This window comes from Chelon labrosus (genome assembly GCF_963514085.1).
Source record: "Chelon labrosus genome assembly, chromosome: 6".
Classification (NCBI taxonomy): domain Eukaryota; kingdom Metazoa; phylum Chordata; class Actinopteri; order Mugiliformes; family Mugilidae; genus Chelon; species Chelon labrosus.
This window is the reverse complement of record NC_140342.1, coordinates 650,035-671,287: the sequence shown is the minus strand read 5'-3', so window position 1 is coordinate 671,287 and position 21,253 is coordinate 650,035. Positions and strand designations below refer to the sequence as shown.

At 43.9% G+C, this 21,253-nt stretch overlaps 1 protein-coding gene across 1 annotated transcript in view; it reads right to left on the bottom strand.

Annotated features, from left to right (window-relative positions):
• Window positions 1-21,253, bottom strand: part of cntnap2b (contactin associated protein 2b) — a 111,072-nt gene that overhangs the window by 57,006 nt on the left and 32,813 nt on the right. The window contains exons 4-7 of the mRNA XM_084546215.1: window positions 20,695-20,842; window positions 3,656-3,859; window positions 3,360-3,544; window positions 2,659-2,802 (exon numbers count right to left, since the gene is read on the bottom strand). Of these exons, the coding sequence (XP_084402341.1) occupies window positions 2,659-2,802; window positions 3,360-3,544; window positions 3,656-3,859; window positions 20,695-20,842 (681 nt within the window). The remainder of the gene's footprint in view (window positions 1-2,658; window positions 2,803-3,359; window positions 3,545-3,655; window positions 3,860-20,694; window positions 20,843-21,253) is intronic.

The following is a 21,253-nucleotide window of genomic DNA, read 5'->3' as shown; positions in this document are numbered from 1 at the left end:
CAGACAGGAAGTCTGTGATCCACCTGCAGATGGAGTCAGGCACGGTCAGCTGGAAGAGTTTGTCCTGTAGTAGAGACGGAACGACCGTGTTGAAGGCCGAGCTGAAATCCACAAACAGGACCCTGGCATATGATCTGGGGGAGTCCAGGTGCTGGAGGATGAGGTGGAGGGACAGGTTGACGGCATCATCCACAGATCTGTTTGATCTGTAGGTGAACTGCAGGGGGTCCAGGAATGGGTCTGTTAAGTCCTTAAGGTGTGAAAGCACGAGGCGCTCAAAAGACTTCATCACAACCGATGTCAGGGCAACAGGGTGGTAGTCATGGAGTCAAGTAGTCCTTGACTTTTTTGAAAAATCTCTCTGAAAAATGCAAACGGCACGAAAGTATCCTTGACAATAGCATGAAGCTAAGATTTTTTGGCGGAGCATTGCTGAGCGGTTAGATGAGGGCTATCAAAAATCGTTACATATTTATTTTTTCTCTACATATTTATGTTTTGTTTTTTTCTCTGTAGGCCGGCAATACAATTCTGGGACACGCCAGGGAGCGCTTCTCCTTCACAAAGATTCACTGTGCAGCACCTTGAAGACATACCCAATGCTGAATGGAAGCAAGCTAAAGACAGAACTTGGTCTCATCTACAGCATGGAAGAGTTCAGAGCCTGTTTTGGTGCTGTGGACCCATTCTAGCTGTTTATGGAGAACAATCTAGAAGAAGTCTTTTCAGAAACTATCACTCTTTCAAAGATCATCATCACCACACCCATGACCACGGTGGAGGCTGAGAGGTGCTTCTCAACCTTGAAAAGAGTAAAAACTTTTCTGAGAAACACCATGACCCAGGAGAGGCTGAATGCATTGGCCATGCTGTCCATGGTTAGTATGTGAGATGACAGACTTTAATCAGAGAATCACTGAAAAATTTGCTGGCAAGTAGGAAAGGAGAGCAAAATTTATGTTCAAGTAGTGTTCATTGTTTTGTACCCCTGCTGTCCTGTGCGCGGCTGTCCCAGGCCGTCTACCACCCAAGACCAACAGGAGGTGAGGTGAATGTTGTCGTAGGTTATTGCCGCAGCTTAATGCTGTGTTGGTTATTGTAGAAGGAAAAAAAAATCTTCCTTTCACAGATTCTGTGTGTCTGTGGTCAGGAGAAACTCCAGCAGCCTCTGTTACCACGTTGGATTCTACATTTCCCCACAATCATGGAGAATATATATTTACTTGCAGAATATATTTGTACCAGTAATCAGCAATGTACACAATTCCATCAGAAACTTTCTGTAATTAACCTGTTGTTGACAACTTTTTCACATATAACGTACACTGAAGAGGCAAAATATAATGGCCATCTGTGCTTAATATGCTGCTCACTTGATCCAGTGTATCCCCCATCACCCTGGTTTTGGTTCATAGTTTGTCCCACTGCCTGTAAGAAGGCCATCAAACAGGCTTTAGAACTATAAAAACTATAACTACTGCCATTCTAGGACTGCTAAGTGACAATAACTCAATCACTGCCTATCAACTTTCCATCTCTCACTTCACTCAGTGGTGCACCGACAACTTCCTAGAACTGAATGTGGATAAAACAAAGGAAATGGTCATCTACAACTCACGCACACACCCATCTGGACTGGTCCCAACCTCTATCCATAATCAAACAATAGAACAGGTCAGCCATTTCAAATACCTCGGACTCACCATCAACAATAAACTGACATTTGATCAACACATCACTGACATATAGAAAAGGTCCCAGCAGAGACTCCATATCATCCGCAAGCTCCGTGCCCTCTCTGTTGCCCGTCACCTTCTGTTATTACTGTACACCAGCATCATCCAACCCATCCTATTGTACTGTTCCCCCTGCTTCCACAACATGCTGTCCACTACCAACAGGAACAAGCTCACAAAAATCACACACACTGCATCCAAGATCATTAACCACCCCACACCTAACCTCTCAGAACTCAACCACAGAGCTGTCACACGCCTCGCACGGACAATATCCAATGACCCAGATCACCCCCTCAACCCACACTTCTCACTGCTGCCATCTGGGCGCAGATACAGAACCCTAAAGTGGAGAAGGGCGCGCTTTAACAAGAGCTTCGTACCCTCCGCTATTATGGCACTTAATAATCTGCCCCATTAAACCTTGTGCAGACCTAGTCCTCCTGAGTGTGATGATATCATGTACTGTTGTTCAATGTATGGTTGTGTTCGCTCATGGTGCGTTTGTTATGCTCTTTTTGTTTGTATGTATATGTTGCTCATGTCTGCATTATATGCACTGTTTTGTGTTTTTTGCGACAGACTGTGGAAACAAATTTCCTTATGGGACAATAAAGGCTGTCTATCTATCTATCTATCTATCTATCTATAAAAACAACTGTCCATGTGAATTGTGTTCACTCTTTTCATTAAGATCACGCATAACATAGCTGGAGCTAACCAGCTAGCTTCAGCTAACAGAGCAAACACACCACCAGTGTGCCACCAGTTATCCTAACTGTACAACACTAAAGTTGTATGAATGTGGACATCTGAAACACAAAGTGAAATGTTTGTTGAAGGAGTTTGCTACTCAAAAAATAAAGTTAAACAACTAAATATCTCATTTAAAAGAATGTCATTAAATGAAAACGAAACTTACAAAGCTGGTGGTATCCACCTTCTTCCTGTGGACCAGATTAGTGATGTTGTCTCCGTTGTACACAATTCCCTCCATGCAGCCCACAAAGTTCTCTTTGCCTCCAGAACTCTGCTTCGCGGATACAGGCAGTCCTCCAAAGCTGATCTGAGAACATACAGCACATGGATTGTGGCCAATATACACACTTGGCTTTGTATGAAATCACTCATTATTCACTGCTGCCTATGTGACCAACACTCAGCATTCCATTGAGTAATGAGTAGTAAATTGAAATGTTGGGCACTGTAGTTATGTTCTATGTTCTACAAATGTGGACAATAAGTGTAGTAAATATATATAGTGTAGGGAAACTACTGTATAGGAGGAGTGCGTTAAAAGCCTTAATCTCAGGACTCTACACATCTACATAACAATTCAGTTTGATTCAGTTCAGGTCAGTTCAGGTCAGTTCATTTCAAAGTTATTTATAATTACAATTCAGTTTTTCTCAAGACTAAGGCTCGACAAAAGAGAGATCAGACGAAGTAGACACTTTGATCCATGCATCTGAGTAACACATACATGGAGCATGAAACATGTTACATGATTCATTCATTCATTCATTCATTTATTCATGAACACTCATGACACAATCCTGGGTTTTTGTTTTTTGTTAAAGTATATACAAATCATGTCTAATAGTATGATCCATGTTGAATTACCTCATAATCCAGGTCTAGATGGTCAAACTCTCCATTCGTCCTGAACTGCTGAGTGTGGTGGTCCAGAGTAAAGTTGACATTCCTACGGTACCGCTCTATGACAACTGAATGCCAGTGGTCATCGTCCAGTAAGCTCCCACTGGTCACAGATGTGTGACCTTGAATGGAACCATACTGATTACTGCCTGGAAAGAAGCAAACCAATCACACAGAAACTATATATGGTTATTGTTTCAATAGAATAGAATTGTCTGTCTTTGGAGAATAGCAGTATGACAGTATTTATTATCTCCAACCTAAGTTGATGCTGAGCTGCAGTCTTGCACTGCGAAGCTCCAAAAAAATGTAGTCTCCCTGCTGTCCTTCTCCATGGAGCAACACACCATCTCTGGCTGTGGTTTTAAATTTCAAAGAGATTATGTCCTTCACAATCTTCATCTTCTTACTCCTGAAGCGGTAGGAGATGACACCATGGCCGTCAAAACTTATCACATCTGCCCCTGGGACACACAGAAAAGAAGAGGAAATTATATTTTCTGAAAGCTTACATAACTGCTGCTATTTAAGATACTAAAGCAAATAGAGCACATATTTATGATTTTTACTCTAAATCTGCAGGGGAATTAAACTGCTGTCAGCTACGTTGATGCCTTCTCCACACTGTATGATGGTATTACGTTATCTTAATTCATTCATTCATTCATCTTCTGTAACCGCTTGTTCCTGTTAAGGGTCACGGGGTCTGCTGGAACCTATCCCAGCTGTCATCGGGCGAGAGGCGGGGTACACCCTGGACAGGTCACCAGTGTATCGCAGGGTGATCACAGAGAGACAGACAACCATTCACACTCACACCTACAGCCAATTTAGAATCACCAATTAACCTAATGAGCATGTCTTTGGACAGTGGGAGGAAGCCGGAGTACCTGGAGAGAGAACATGCAAACTCCATACAGAAAGGCCCAGTCGGCCCATGGATTCGAACCCGGGACCTTCTCGCTGTGAGGCATCAGTGCTAACCACCTCTCCACTGTGACTCCCTATCTTAATTCAACTAATTATATTTGAAAAATGTCTTATCCCACAGATGTGACAGAACAGTACTGCCTTTATATTTTTCATTATTGTAAGTATTTATACTTTTATTTTCCTCCATAGTTACAGTCTGGATCATTGGTGACATGTTTGTCCAGCGTGGTGCCTAGAGAGCTACAGAGACCTTCAGAAGAAACCTCTGCGTATGTATGCGTTTGATGTTTGGCTGGTGTGAATTTGATGGAAAAGCTTTCTCCTCTTCTTTTCCTGCTCCCTGTGAGGAAGGGCTGCACTGAACATCCTCATCATCCTCTGAGGTGGCAGTGACATGGAAGAGGTCAGCCAAATCAAGCTGGTCATCATGATGAAGGAGGACATGCACCCACTTACACCTCTGCTCTTCCTCATTCCTATAACAGTTATAGGAATGAGGAAGAGCAGAGGTGTAAGGTGTTATAGAATAACCCCACCCTTAAGCCCGCTAAGACGAACCTTGTTGGATTACATGTTTACTTTTACATTTTATAGTCTGAAATACAGTCACCATGTTGTGTTTAATGCCTTGTATTTAAGTTCTGTTACAGTCAGAAGTTATAGGTCACATTTCAATAAATTGTCTTTGTATTTACACTCCTTAGGACTTTTGTGCTGACAGGAAATGTTACATTTTATATTAAAATGTCACTGTCAACTGAAAGTACAAGCAAATCATAATAATTTTAATAACAAAAATTATTACTGCTATTGAAGCAATAGTTTAAGAAGAACTAAAGTTAACACATCAGGGCTGTAAGAAGGAATCAGTGATGAAGTGAAGACTTTCAAAATGTTCTCTGCACTGTTAGTCCAGCTCTTCATCTCATGTTGAACATCACAGCAGCCTGTCTGGATCACTTTACACAAACAGACATGTAAAATAATGTGTTATAACATACGTAATATAACTCCGTAATATCACTGTGCAACAGGGCATCATTTATTTAAGGAAAAAGTCATCATATATTACCTATTATTTTTATATACATATATTAAAACAACAACAACAACAAAAAAAAAAACGTCCCTCTCACCCTCTTGGGATGGTATCTGGTATCTATCTCTACCAGAGGCCTGGAAGTTTGAGGGTTCTGCACAGTATCTTGGCTGTTCCTAGGACTCTTCTGGACTGAGGCTTCTGATGTTGTTCATGGGATCTGTTGGAGCCACTCCCCCAGTCTGGGGGTCACTGCTCCGAGTGCTCCTACTACCACGGAGACCACGCTTTGCTGCATGTTCCCTTCTCTCTGGGGTTGCTCATATAGTAGCATTCCAACAGTTCCGTGTTTTCCGCCCCTATCCATCTATGTCTTGTTCCAGTAGCCCATTTCTCATCAGTTTGCCCTGGTTCACTAGCACCTGACGCAGACCTTGTTGACCCGGGCAACGTCCGAGCCGGTATGACTCTGTCATTTGTCTGTACTCTTATATTCATTATACATTAGGCCTCAGACCTCCTGTGTGGTAGTCCAGGTCTCTACATACATACATACATATATACATACATACATACATATCATCATCATGGGGAATGTTTGCTCCCTCTCGAATAAGACGGACGAGCTGGCGGCACCCACAGGGAATTCCTTGAGTGCAGTATATTGAGTTTTACAGAGACACGGCTGCACTCGCACATCCCGGACCACAGCATCGCAACACCTAGCTTTGTAACTGTGCGGGCGGACAGAGACGTGACTACTAGCGACAAGAAGAGGGGAGGCGGGATTGCGCTGTATGTGAATGAGCGGTGGTGTAATCCCGGACACATCTGCGTGAAGGAACGTCTCTGTAGCCCAAACGTGGAACTGCTGGCTGTAGGGTTTCGTCCCTATTATTTGCCGAGGGAGTTCACGTCTACCATAGTGATCACCACCTACATCCCCCCATCAGCTGAGGCCGCAGTGGCTGCTGACGTCATCACCACCACCATCTCCCGTCTGCAGACGCAGCAGCCAAACGCCTTTATGGTGACCCGCGACAACAAAACCCTGGACCTGCTGTATGCAAATACCCTCAATGCATACAGTACCACTCCCCTTCCCCCCCTTAGCAGGTCAGATCACAACCTTGTTCTGTTAACTCCTAAGTATGTCCCGCTTGTCCAACGGCAGCCTGTGTCCAAAAAGACTGTAAGGAGGTGGACACCAGAGGCTGAGGAGGCTCTGCAGGACTGCTTTGACTACAGTGAGTGGGAGGCACTCTGCCAGCCTCATGGGGAAGACATCATCAGCATGGCGGACTGCATCACGGAATACAATAAATTCTGTAAGAATACCATCATAACACCCCGGACTGCTCGTTGTTACTCCAACAACAAGCCTTGGATTACCAACGACCTGAGGACTCTGCTGAACGACAGGAGGAGAGCCTTCAGGTCTGGAGACAGGGAGGAGCTAAGGAGGGTACAGCACCAACTGCGGGACAAGATCAGAGACTGCAAAGACTCCTACAGGAGGAAGCTGGAGACCAAACTCCAGCAGAAGAACATGAGGGAGCTGTGGTCAGGAATTAAAGATATAACGGGCTGTGGGGGGAGAAGAAGGCTGTCTGAAGGCAACTGTTTGGAGCATGCAAACGAGCTTAACACCTTCTTCAACAGGTTTAGCTCTAAGACTCCTGTCTCCTCTACCCCTTCCTCCCACACCTCCCCACTGCCTCCAACGCTTCCACATCTAATGCCCCCTCTCCTCCCCCTGCGGTGAGCCCCCAGGATCAGACAATGGGAACTAAGCTCACTACACCCCTCCCCACAGACACTCCCCCCACCCCCATCCCCTGCTTGACTGTGACGACCGGCCAGGTGAAGAGACAGCTGGAGAGACTGAACCAACGTAAGGCGGCAGGCCCTGATGACATCAGCCCCAGGATATTGAGGACCTGTGCCAGCCAGATGTCTGCTGTTCTCCAACGTCTCTTCAATCTGAGCCTCAGCCTGGAGAGGGTGCCGCTTCTCTGGAAGACCTCCTGCCTGGTTCCTTTGCCCAAGAAGTTATCTCCATCTGGCCTCAGTGATTACCGTCCAGTTTCCCTTACATCCCATGTGATGAAGGTGCTGGAGAGGTTGGTGTTGGCCCGCCTAAAGCCACAGGTGAGATCTTCTTTAGACCCCCTACAGTTTGCCTACCAGTCGTGTCTGGGGGTGGATGACGCTGTCGTCTATCTTCTGCAGTGAGCACACTCACACCTGGATGGTGGTGGAGGCCCAGTGAGAATCACATTCTTTGATTTCTACAGTGCCTTCAACACCATCCTGGGTGAGAAGCTGCGGTCGATGGGTGTTAGTGCGTCCACTGTCTCCTGGATCACTGACTACCTGATAGACAGGCCACAGTTCGTGCGTCTGGGTCATGTCCTGTCTGATGTGGTTGTGAGTGGTGTGGGAGCCCCACAGGGCACTGTGCTTTCTCCGTTCCTGTTCACCTTATACACCACTGACTTCCAGCACAACTCAGCGTCATGTCATATACAGACATGTTCTGATGATTCTGCAGTTGTAGGGTGTATAAGTGGTGGATGGGATGAGGAGCAGTATAAAAGGCTGGTGGACGGATTTGTGGGGTGGGCTGGAAGGAATCACCTGCTGCTTAACGTGGACAAGACCAAAGAGATAGTGATCGACTTCAGTAGGAAGGGAACAGCTCCTCTGCCCCTCAGTATCCTGGGTAGGGATGTGGAGATGGTGGAGGATTACAAATACCTGGGAGTGACCATCGATAACAGACTGAACTGGAGGACCAACAGTACAGCTGTGTACAAGAAGGGCTGCAGCAGACTCTATTTCCTGAGGAAACTGAGGTCCTTCAATGTGTGCAGCAAGATGCTGGAGATTTTCTACCAGTCCGTTGTGGCCAACACACTTTTCTCTGCTGTGGTCTGCTGAGGGAACAGCATTACAGCCAGTGACGCCAACAGACTGAACAAACTGATAAGGAAGGCTGGCTCTATCATTGGCTGCAGACAGGACACTTTTGAATTGGTGGTGGGGAGGAGGACTCTGAACAAACTGTTATCAATCATGGATAACCCTGACCACCCTCTCCACCACACAATAGACAGACAACGGAGCACCTTCTCCAGAAGGCTCAGACAACTTCGTTGTCTCAAAGAATGCTACAGGAAATCTTTCCTGCCCCAAGCCATCAGTTTGTACAACTCCTCATCTGTGTGTGACAGATGACACTCTGGACTTTTGTTTTTTCTTGCACATTTGCACATGGTTGTTTGGTATTGGTTGTAAATTTTTAATCTTACCTAAATTCAGTACACCTCATTGCATTCTAATTTAACTTTTTTAATATTCACTTATTCACTTATCTTATAATTTTTGTAAATATTGTGTATACTTTTTTTTTTTTTTTTTTAGACCTCTATTCTTTTTATTGTCAATTTTTAGCTTTTGTTATATTTATATATATATATATATATACAGTCATGGACGAAAGTATTGGCACCCCTGGAACTTTTCCAGAAAATGCACCATTTCTCCCAGAAAAGTGTTGAAATTACAAATGTTTTGGTATACACGTTTATTTCCTTTGAGTGCATTGGGACAACACAAAAAAGCAGAAGAAAAAAGCCAAATTTGACATAATTTTACACAAAACTCAAAAATTGACTGGACAAAATCATTGGCACCCTATTAAAACTGTGGGTAAAGAATTTCATTTCAAGCATGTGATCCTCATTTAAACTCACCTGTGGCAAGTAACAGGTACTGGCAATATAGAAATCAAAACTGAAGCCAGTTGGAATGTATAAAAGTTGACTCAACCTTTGTGTTGTTTGCCTGTGTATGCCACACCAAGCATGGAGAAGAGAAAGAAGAGGCGAGAATTGTCTGAGGACTTAAGAAGCAAAATTGTGGAAAAATATCAACAATCTCAAGGTTACAAGTCAATCTCCAGAGATCTTAAAGTTCCTTTGTCAACTGTGTGCAATATAATCAAGAAGTTTTTAACCCATGGAACTGTGGCAAATCTCCCTGGACGTGGACGAAAGAGAAAAATTGATGCAAGAATGCAACGCAGGATTGTTCGAATGGTGGATAAACAACCTGAGTCAACTTCCACACAAATTCAGGCTGTCTTGCAGACTCAGGGTGCAACGGTGTCAGCTCGAACAATACGTCGTCATCTGAATGAGATGAAGCGCTATGGCAGGAGACCGAGGAGAACCCCACTTCTGACACAGAGGCATAAAAAAGCAAGACTGCAGTTTGCAAGAACATACCTGAGTAAGCCTCAATCCTTCTGGGACAATGTTTTGTGGACAGATGAGACTAAGGTAGAGCTTTTTAGCAAAGCACGTCATTCTACTGTTTACAGAAAACCGAATGAGGCCTACAAAGAAAAGAACACGGTACCTACAGTCAAATACGGTGGGGGTTCAAAGATGTTTTGGGGTTGTTTTGCTGCCTCTGGGACTGGGTGCATTGATTGTGTGCAAGGAATCATGAAATCTGGAGACTATCAAAACATTCTGGCCCGTAATGTAGGGCCTAGTGTCAGAAAGCTGGGTCTGCATCAGAGGTCATGGCTGTTCCAGCAGGACAATGATCCAAAACACACCTCACAAAGCACCCAGAAATGGTTGGAGACAAAGCGCTGGAGAATTCTGAAGTGGCCAGCAATGAGTCCGGATCTAAATCCCATAGAACACCTATGGAAAGATCTAAAAATTGCTGTTGCGAGAAGGCACCCTTCAAATCTGAGAGACCTGGAACAGTTTGCAAAAGAAGAGTGGTCCAAAATTCCAGTTGAGAGGTGTAAGAAACTTGTTGATGGTTATAGGAAGCGATTGGTTTCAGTTATTTTGTCCAAAGGGTGTGCAACCAAATATTAAGTTGAGGGTGCCAATGATTTTGTAAAGTCAATTTTTGAGTTTTGTGTAAAATTATGTCAAATTTGGCTTTTTTCTTCTGCTTTTTTGTGTTGTCCCAATGCACTTAAAGGAAATAAACGTGTATACCAAAACATTTGTAATTTCAACACTTTTCTGGGAGAAATGGTGCATTTTCTGGAAAAGTTCCAGGGGTGCCAATACTTTCGTCCATGACTGTATATACACACACACACACACACACACACACACACACACACACACACACACATATATATATATATATATATATATATATTATGGCATGCCGTTCAGGAAATTAATCTTTGAATATATTGAATGAAACTTTGAATATATTGAATGAAACTTGAATATATGGAATGAAACTTGAATATATTGAATGAAACTTAGAATATATTGAATGAAACTTGAATATATGGATATATCATTCAATATATTCAGAGTTTCATTCAATATATTCAAAGATTAATTTCCTGAACAGCGTGCCATAATATATATATATATATATATATTTTTTTTTTTCAAGCTACCATCTTTTCCTGATGTAGTTCTGGCATAGCTTGGACTTGTGTTTTGGGTCATTATCTTGCTGTAGGATGAACCTCTGACCAACTAGGTGCATACCAGAGGGTATTGCATGGCGCTGCAGAATGCTGTGGTAGCTGTTTTGGTTCAGGGTGCCTCTCACTCTGTACAAGTCACTGACCCTGGATCCAGCAAAACAGCCCCAGACCATCACACTTCCTCCTCCATGTCCGACTGTTGATGTCACACACTGTGGAACCATCCTCTCGCGTACTTGACGGCGTACAAAGATCCTGCGTGATGAATCGTAGATTTGAAATGTTGATTCATCAGTCCATAATATCTTCTTCCAGTCTTCAGTAGTCCAATGGTGGTGTTTCATGGCCCAGGAGAGCCTCTTTGTCTTATTCTGACATCTTAGCAATGGCTTTCTTGCTGCAACTCGTCCTGTCAAACCTGCGGCCCCAAGTCTTCTCTTCACAGTTGAAACTGAGACTTGCTTACTACGACCACTATTAAGCTGTGCTAGAAGCTGTGTCCTGTGAGCCGCCTATCGCACAAGCTGTTAACTCTCAGAAACTTGTCCTCAAATTCAGTTGTGGCTTTGGGTTTGCCAGACCTCTTACTGTCAGAGTTACCCCCAGTTTCTGAGTGCCTTTTGATGGTGAAGAAAACTGTACTCACTGCCACCTTGACTTTCTTTGCAATTTCCCTGTAGGAAAGACCTACATTTTAAGTGTTATGATGGTTTGTCTCTCTTCCATTGTTAATTGCCTTTTTCTTGCCATTTTTGTAGCAACACACTACTTTCTGCAGTACAATACTGTTCACCTGATGCTCCTGAGGGTCTGGTACAACAGTGTGTTCCAGCACTGCTTTTATGTTGCTTTTTTTGTAAGTAACCAAGAAAAGTTGGAACACCTGTAGGAATTAGTAGCACCAGCTTTCAAGGCTGATTCAACCTTCATTGCTGCAGAACAGCTTTAAATTGTTAACCCAGTTCGTGTTCCCTGTAAGAGGCCCTTTTGTATAATTCTGAAATGTATATTATTTTTCAGTTTTGGGTAACCAAACCTTTTTTTTTTAACCTCTGGCTGTTCAGTACTTACCTTTGTACCATTTTAAGCTATTCGTTGGACTTGCACGACTTGAATTGCAATAAATAACTGGAAAAATTAGGGTGTTCTAAAACTTTTGACCGGTAGTGTATATATACATATACATAAACACACATACACACACACACACATATATACATACACACACACACATTTATACATACACACACACACACATATATATACATATATTTACCGGTCCGATAATTATCGGCCCGATATCTGGAAATTATGATGTCATTCCGATAAGTCTGATATCATAATGAATGGCCCTAATAATATATAATATATATTTTTGTCAGTACTGCGGTGTGAGTGGTTGTTTTAATCAATCGCTCCAATTCCCACATGAGACCTGAACGGCCCGAAGTCAATGCTGCGTTTAAGTGGCATCAATATAATCGGAAATACAACATTGTGGCTGAAAAAAATCATTAAAATACTCCTTCATGTCGGAAAACAACTCGTCAAATCAGTCATGATTTTGGTAGTAGCTGCCATTACCCAGGATGTTACACATAAACCACCGAAACATAAAAGGTCGGAAAAACGACTCTCAAACCGGGAACAGGGAACTTCTGTCACCACTTGAATTCAGCACAATGTGCATACGTTTGTAAACAAACAACATGGTGGTGGCGGTGGTGTGGGACTTTTTCTGAGGATGACATTTCTCTGGCTGTTTGTAATAAATATTTAACGCAAGTGCCACGAGGTGGAAAAATCAGCACCAGCTTTAATACCTAGAACAGGGGTGCCCATTACGTTGATCGCGATCGACCGGTAGATCGTGGCATATATATATATATACGTCCCCCTTTGGGGGTGGTATTTGTGTCATCCTCAAGCTCGGGTCCTCTACCAGAGGCCTGGAAGTTTGAGGGTTCTGTGCAGTATCTTAGCTGTTCCTAGGACTGCGCTCTTCTGGACTGAGGCTTCTGATGTTGTTCCTGGGATCTGTTGGAGCCACTCCCCCAGTTTGGGTGTCACTGCCCCGAGTGCTCCTACTACCATGGGGACCACACTCGCCTTGACCTTCCACATCTGCTCCAGCTGTTCTTTCAACCCTTGCTACGTTCCTTATTTTTGATGTTGGCGTCTGCTGATATTGCCACATCTATCACCACCGCCTTCTTCTGCTCTTTGTCTACCACCAGTATGTCCGGTTGGTTAGCCAGGACCGGTTTGTCAGTCTGGAAGCTGAAGTCCCACAGCACCTTGGCCCTGTTGTTCTCAGCCATCTTCTGTGGTGCGGCCCATTGGGATTTGGGTACTTCTATTCCATACTGGGTACAGATGTTCCTGTACACTATTCCAGCCACTTGGTTGTGTCTCTCCATGTATGCTGACCCGGCTAGCATCTTACACCCTGCTATTATGTGCTGGACTGTCTCAGGGGCATCTTTGCATAGTCTGCACCTTGGATCTGATCTACTCTTGTAGATCTTGGCCTCTATGGCTCTTGTACCTAGGGCCTGTTCTTGTGCTGCCATGTGCAGCACAAGAACAGTGCCTCTGTGCTGTCTCTGAGTCCAGCCTTTTCCAGCCATTGGTAGGTCTTCTCGATATCAGCCACTTCTTCAATTTGGCGGTGGTACATGCCATGTAGGGGCTTGTCCCTCCAGGTGATCTGTTCCTCTTCCTCTGCACTCTTATCGGATTTCAGTTGCCTGAGACATTCACTTAGCAGTTCGTCCTTTGTGGCCATCTTTCTGATGTACTCTTGGATTTTTGATGTTTCATCCTGGATAGTGGCCTTGATGCTCACTAGTCCTCGGCCTCCCTCTTTCCGCTTAGTGTATAGTCTCAGGGTGCTGGATTTGGGGTGAAACCCTCTGTGCATGGTGAGGAGCTTTCTTGTCTTGATGTCTGTGGCTTCTATCTCCTCCTTTGGCCAGCTTATGATCCCAGCGGGGTATCTGATGACTGGTATTGCGTACATGTTGATGGCTTGGATCTTGTTTCTGCCATTTAGCTGACTTTTCAGGACCTGCCTCACTCTCTGGAGGTATTTGGTTGTGGTTGACTTCCTTGCGGCCTCCTCATGGTTTCCATTAGCCTGTGGGATACCAAGGTACTTGCAGCTGTCTTGGATATCACCTATGTTGCCCTCTGGTAGGTCAATCCCTTCAGTTCTGATCATCTTGCCTCTCCTTGAGACCATCCGGCCACACTTGTCCAATCCGAATGACATCCCTATGTCGTTGCTGTAGATCCTGGTGGTGTGGATCAGTGAGTCGATTTCTCGCTCATTCCTGGCGTACAGCTTGATGTCATCCATGTAGAGCAGGTGGCTAATTGTTGCTCCACTTCGGAATTGGTACCCGTAACCACTCTTTGTGATGATCTGACCGAGGGGATTCAGGCCTATGCAGAACAGCAGTGGTGATAGTGCATCTCCTTGGTATATGCCGCATTTGATGTTGACTTGGGCAGTTGGCTTTGAGTTGGCCTCTAGGGTTGTCTTCCACATTCCCATCGAGTTCTGGATGAAGGCCCTTAGGTTCCTGTTGATCTTATACAGTTCCAGACATTCCAGTATCCATGTGTGTGGCATTGAGTCGTAAGCTTTCTTGTAGTCGATACAGGCGGTGCACAGGTTGGTCTGGCTCCTCTTACAGTCTCGGGTGACTGCTACATCGACCAGTAACTGGTGCTTGGCTCCTCTGGTGTTGCTACCAATTCCCTTCTGAGCCCCACTCATGTATTGAGCTATGTGCTTATTCATCTTAGCCGCAATGATGCCTGACAGGGCCTTCCATGTTGTGGAGAGACAGGTTGTTGGCCGGTAGTTGGAAGGGATGGGTCCTTTTTGGGGGTCCTTCAGGATTAGGACTGTCCTGCCCTGGGTTAGCCACTCTGGGTGGGACCCATCCCTTAGCAGCTGGTTCATTTGTGCTGCTAGGCATTCATGGAGTGCCGTTAGCTTCTTCAGTCAGTAGGCATGGATCATATCGGGGCCTGGTGCTGTCCAGCCCTTCATCTTTGACACTCTCTCTCTCTCTCTCTCTCTCTCTCTCTCTCTCTCTCTCTATACACTCCTGATCAAAATTTTAAGACCAGTTGAAAAATTGCAAGAATTTACATTTTGCACTGTTGGATCTTAAGAAGGTTCTAAGTAGTGCTTCAAAATGCAAAAAGAAGAAATGGGAGTGAGACAAGAAAAAAATTTGAGTAAGCAATTTATTGCAAACAACCATTCAACTGAAATAGGCGGTTTATCAGCTGATCAAAAGTTTAAGACCACAGCCTTTAAAAGCCCAAAGTCATTTTCTGTCAGGTACCCACACTGTCATGACCTCCTAATGGCAAAGGCAAAAAAGCTTTCTCTTTTTGAACGTGGTCGGATTGTTGAGCTGCATCAGCAAGGCCTCTCGCAGCGTGCCATTGCTGCTGAGGTTGGACGCAGTAAGACAGTCATTTTAAACTTCTTAAAAGATCCTTAGGGTTATGGGGGAAAAAAAGTCAAGTGGTAGACCCAAAAAAATTTCACTGGCCCTGAGCCGGAGGATCCAATTTGCTGTCCGTCAAGACACGGGAAGATCCTTGGCCCAGATTAACCTTGTCACTGGTGCCAACTGCAGTCCCATAACCATTAGACGGCATCTGCGAGAGAGATGTTTTAAGACAAAAAAACATCTTCAAAGACCTCGTCTCCTTCAACGGCACAAAATTGCCCGTTTGGAGTTTGCAAGAGAGCACCAAACATGGGACATTGAAATGTGGAAGAAAGTTTTATTCTCTGATGAGAAAAAATTTAACCTTGACGGTCCTGATGGCTTCCAACGTTACTGGCATGACAAGGAGATCCGACCTGAGATTTCTACACGGCACGGTGGAGAGAGCGCCATCATGATCTGGGGTCTTTTTCCTTCAATGGAACAATGGAGCTTCAGGTTGTGCAGAGGCGTCAAACGGCAGCTGGCTATGTGGAGATGTTGCAGGGGGCATCCCTCATGACTGAAGGCCATCGTCTGTGTGGTAATGACTGGGTTTTTCAACAGGACAACGTTGCAGTTCACAATGCCCGCCTGACAAAGGACTTCTTCCAGAGAAATAAGATCACTCTTTTGAACCATCCTGCGTTTTCCCCTGATCTAAACCAATTGAGAACATTTGGGGTCGGATGGCAAGGGAAGTTTACAAAAATGGACACCAGTTCCAGACAGTGGATGCCCTCCGTGAAGCCATCTTCACCACTTGGAACAACATTCCCACTAGCCTCCTGGAAATACTAGCATCAAGCATGCCGAAACGAATTTTTGAGGTGATTAACACGAATGGCGCAGCTACTCATTACTGAGTCCTTTTTTGAAAATTTTATTTCTGTTTTAGGGTTTTTTTTTTTTTTTTGAGATGTGGTCTTAAACTTTTGATCAGCTGATGAACAGCCTATTTCAGTTTAATGGTTGTTTGCAATAAATTGCTTACTCAAATTTTTTTCTTGTCTCACTCCCATTTCTTCTTTTTGCATTTTGAAGCACTACTTAGATCCAACAGTGCAAAATGTAAATTCTTGCAATTTTTCAACTGGTCTTAAAATTTTGATCAGGAGTGTATACAGACCTACCAATGGCTGGAAAAGGCTGGAGACAGCACAGAGGCCCTAGAGAACAGGCCCTAGGTATAAGAGCCATAAGGCCAAGATCTACAAGAGTAGATCAGTCCCAAGGTGCAGACTATGCAAAGATGCCCCTGAGACAGTCCAGCACATAGTAGCAGGGTGTAAGATGCTAGCCGGGTCAGCATACATGGAGAGACACATCCAAGTGGCTGGAATAGTGTACAGGAACATCTGCACCCAGTATGGAATAGAAGCACCCAAATGTCAATGGGCCGCACCACAGAAGGTGGCTGAGAACAACAGGGCAAAGGTTCTGTGGGACTTCAGCTTCCAGACTGACAAACAGGTTCTGGCTAACCAACCGGACATAGTCGTGGTAGACAAAGAGCAGAAGAAGGCGGCACATCTATCAAGATGTGGCGATTAGGGATGGCTCGATACAACTTTTTCATGTCCGATACCGATACAGATACTGCAACTTAGCTTAAATTAACTTCATTAACCTCGCAAACACATCGGAGCTATGCTGGAAGGCTACCCTAAGGCTAATTCATTAGCCGACTAATTATCAAACTAGATGATCGCAAGTGATCATAAAAGGGGTCCATGCCGTGGCAAAGTCGTCCCAGGGGGACGCAGAGGCATACGTCACCAGTACCGCCCCCATAAACTGTATTGCACCAAACTTGGAGGGCTTGTAAAGAGTGATCCACAGATTGTTATTGTCAAATTTCAAGCAGTTTACTGTGGTGGTTTGTGAGATATAAACATACAGTCGTTGTAGCGCCCCCTACAGCCCGAATTTCACAAAACTTGCCATGATTGTAAGCAAGCATATTACAATGACTGTCGCTAAGTTTCATACGGATTGGGTGAATACCTCCAGTCATATGAAATGTTTCCATGTCACCTGTAGCGTCCCCTGTTGATGTAATGTCACACAACTTGATGGGTATCACAATATTTTACAGATTGTGTATGCCAAATTTCATGAAGTTAGCTATTGCAGTTTTGGAGATATTAAAATGTTGCCTGCAACTTCGTTTGCTTGGACCCCTAATTAACTTCTGCTACCAGGCTAGCTATGCTGGGCACAGACACTTAACAACATATAAATAATCCTCGAAATTCACTTACCGCATAAAGTGAAGGACACATTTCTGAGATGTTCTGGTGGGAGTTGCAGCAAAGCAGCTAGGTATAATTGCATTTAAAATGGTCAAAATGGACCAAAACCTCAAACACGGCCGAGCAGTAGTCATTAATTCCTCGTGAGGATCAAGGTTTTGAGCAAACAAGGTCCATCGCTTTTTAGGGTCCCCTGGAAACATTTCCGTTTTTGAGTTTGCAGCGCGTTCTGCACTTGCAGAGCGTTTCTGTACTTGCAGAGCATTTATGAACTTTCTGAACTTGCAGCATGTTTCTGAACTTGCAGCACATTTCTGTAATTGCAGAGCATTTCTGAACTTGCAGCACGTTTCTATATTATTTTTGTGTTTGTTGCATGTTTCTGTGTTTGCAATGCATTTTTGAGTTTGCAGTCCGTTTCTGTCTTTGCAGCGCATTTTTGAGCTTGCAGCGCGTTTCTGTACTTGGTGTTGCAAGTCTATTTGCATGTGTTTGCTCAAGAGGTGAACCTTCTTGCTGTGTGGCATCAGCGCTAACCACCACACCACTGTGGGGCAGCTGTGGCTCAGTAGGTAGAGCGGACCACGAACAAGAGGGTTAGCAGTTCGATCCCTGGAATGTGCCACATGCCGAAGTGTCCTTGAGCAAGACGCTGAACCCCCAGTTGCTACCAGTGCATGACACGTGTGTGTATGTGTGTGTGCTTGTGTGAGTGAATGGGTAGATGCGTCTGTGACTGTAAAGCGCTTTGAGTACCAATAGGTAGAAAAGCGCTATATAAAAGCAAGTGTTCTTTGAAAAGATGTTAGTCTGTTGGAGAAGGGCCAAATCATTGGCATGCATCTAACAGAGAAAACATCTAAGGAAATTGTAGAAACTACGAAAATTGGGTTAAGAACTGTCCAACGCATTATTAAAAACTGGAACAGTAGTGGGGAATTTCTTCGAGGAAGAAATGTGGTCAGAAAAAAATCCTGATAAATCGTGATCGGTGATCACTTAAACATTTTGTGAAATCAAATAGCAGAAAAACAACAGCAGAACTCAGGACCATGTTTAATAGTGAAAGTAAGAGCATTTCCAGAGGTACAATGTGGAGGGAACTCAAGGGATTGGGACTGAACAGCTGTGTAGCGTTAAGAAAACCACTTATCAGTGAGGCTAACTGGGAAAAAAGGCTTCAATTTGCTAGGGAGCATAAAGATCGGACTCTGGAGCAATGGAAGAAGGTCATGTGGTCTGATGAGTCCAGACTCTCCCATCATCAATACAAGATTTTAGTGAAAAATGAATGCGACAGTGGATGGAAATACATCTTGTAACACTGCAGAAGCTTATCGAAACAATGCCACAGCGAACGTGTGCTGTAATCAAAGCTAAAGATGAAATGTTAGAGTGTGACAATTTGTTTTTTGGTGGTGACTTTTGTTTTTTGGCCAGCCAGTGTATAACAAGTTGCATAACTGTGAATCTTGACCACTTCTACCATTTCCACGACTATAAGTCCAAAACTCTGTAATCTCTACCTATACCTTTAGCGAGCTCCCCAGCTAGCATGGTTCCTCCTTACCCACAGCCACTCGTTTGCTCCCTCTGCTACCCGGGACATGTTGCATATCGCAGTCCTCTTTTTTTTCCCGCGTATGCCCAGCTCGTTTGGAAGAGCAATAGCCTATTTTGACACAAATCCACGGCAGTCCACCTCTACAGACCGCACATGGGCCATCCAGGCATTCTGCTCTGCATCTGCTGCTACCTCTGCATATTTAGCCCTCTTCCGCTCGTTAGCCTCCTCAACTCTGTCTTCCCACGGGACAGTAAGTTCTATGAAATGGACTACCTTCTCTGGCTCAGACCACAACAGCAGATCTGGCTGTAGTCGGATGCTAGCTATCTCGGTTGAAATAACTAGCTGCTCATTTAAGTCCGCCCTTATCTACCAGGCTCCTCCTACTCTTAGCTGTCCCGTGTCATGCCTGATGTTTGCTAGTCTAGCCTTTTCTCCCTCCCGTAATAACTTTATGTGTCTATTCTCTTTAACAGCCATGGGATTTACTGTTACCTGTTTTCCTCAGTTGCAGCCGCTAAACATTTCAATACCTGTATGAAAGGTAAAGATGCAACTATAAGCATAACCATCCTGTTGGCAGAATATTCTAAGAACAGGAGAAAAGTGCAGAATAATGTTGAAAGGCAGGATTTTCTGATGAATCAGACATGATATAATGACAGATGTAACAGCTAAATGACATGAGAACGATGGATGGTACAGAGACAGCCGCACTATATACCATGGCCCTTCCTGAATATGGTAGGATGGGCTTGCAGGATGAAATACCTCATTGAAGAAGAAAATAAATGGATCACTGCGTTGGAGTACAGCATAGTAAAGTTGGTCCTGGGATATGTTAAAGTATTGTTGATGCACACTACTGGAAAACGTGCAACTGGCGACATTTTACTTCCAGCAAATGTTCCATTGGTGATGACTGAAAACACAGTTAATAATGTTTGTTTCGGTGGATATTGCAATCAAGTTTGGGCTAAGCTAAGGAAACAACAATGGGCCCCTCTAAGTGGGATGCAGAGAGGATGAATGTCCATCTAAGTGCCTTTTGCTGAGAATATCAGCTCCAGCATGGTAGAACCTGCTCTGCACACTAACTGATGGTCTAACTAACTGACCATTATCTACGAACAAAATCCCCAAATGAACTGAAATGATCCATCTGTTTTCATTTTGCTTAATTTTCTGTAACCGCTTGTTCTCTGGAGGATCGTGGGAGGGCTGGAGCCTATCCCAGTGGTCATTGGGCGAGATGCAGGGTACACCCTGGACAGGTCGCCAATCTATCGGAGGGCTAACACAGAGAGACAGACATCCATTCACACTCACACTCACGCCAATTTAGGATCAACAATTAACCTAATGAGCATGTCTTTGGACGGGGGGCGGTGGCCAGGATACCCGGAGAAAACACACAGGGATTTTTGTAATATTTATCTATAGATGAGAAAAGAGCAGATTAGACTAGGTCGCTTGAATCAGGTTTTCTTCACTTGTACTCACAGTATGAGCAGCCATAGAGCTCCAGACGTACTCCGATACGTCCCTCCCTGCTCCATTCCAATGGGACAAAGCGGATGTAGCGGGCCAGGATAGCATGCTGCAGCTCATGGCGCACCATGCCCTCACTGTTCACATTTCCCTCAAATGTCTGAAATATAAAGAATACAAATAATTATCAATAAGAAAATTCAAACAAATAAAGAAAAATGTAAGTTGGAACATGTAAGTTGGTTCCACCAATAATTTTAGGCATTTTTAACCTAAAATTATTGTTATTATTGTAGTATTATAAATTTCCACCTTATTTGAGTAGAAATTCTAATTAAATTTTCACATAGTAGCATTGGGATTGTACGACCATGTTGAAATAAAAATGGAAAATTTGAAATATTTGGTCAAAAGATATATTTTCTTTCAAAACATTCCCAGGTCAACATTCAGGTGTTCATAAAATATTATCATCAAAACTACACTGTATATTCCATATTACATACAAGAAGAGAGTAATATATCAATATCAACATCATCATTAGAAAAGAGCATCTGTTAAACAGTGAAG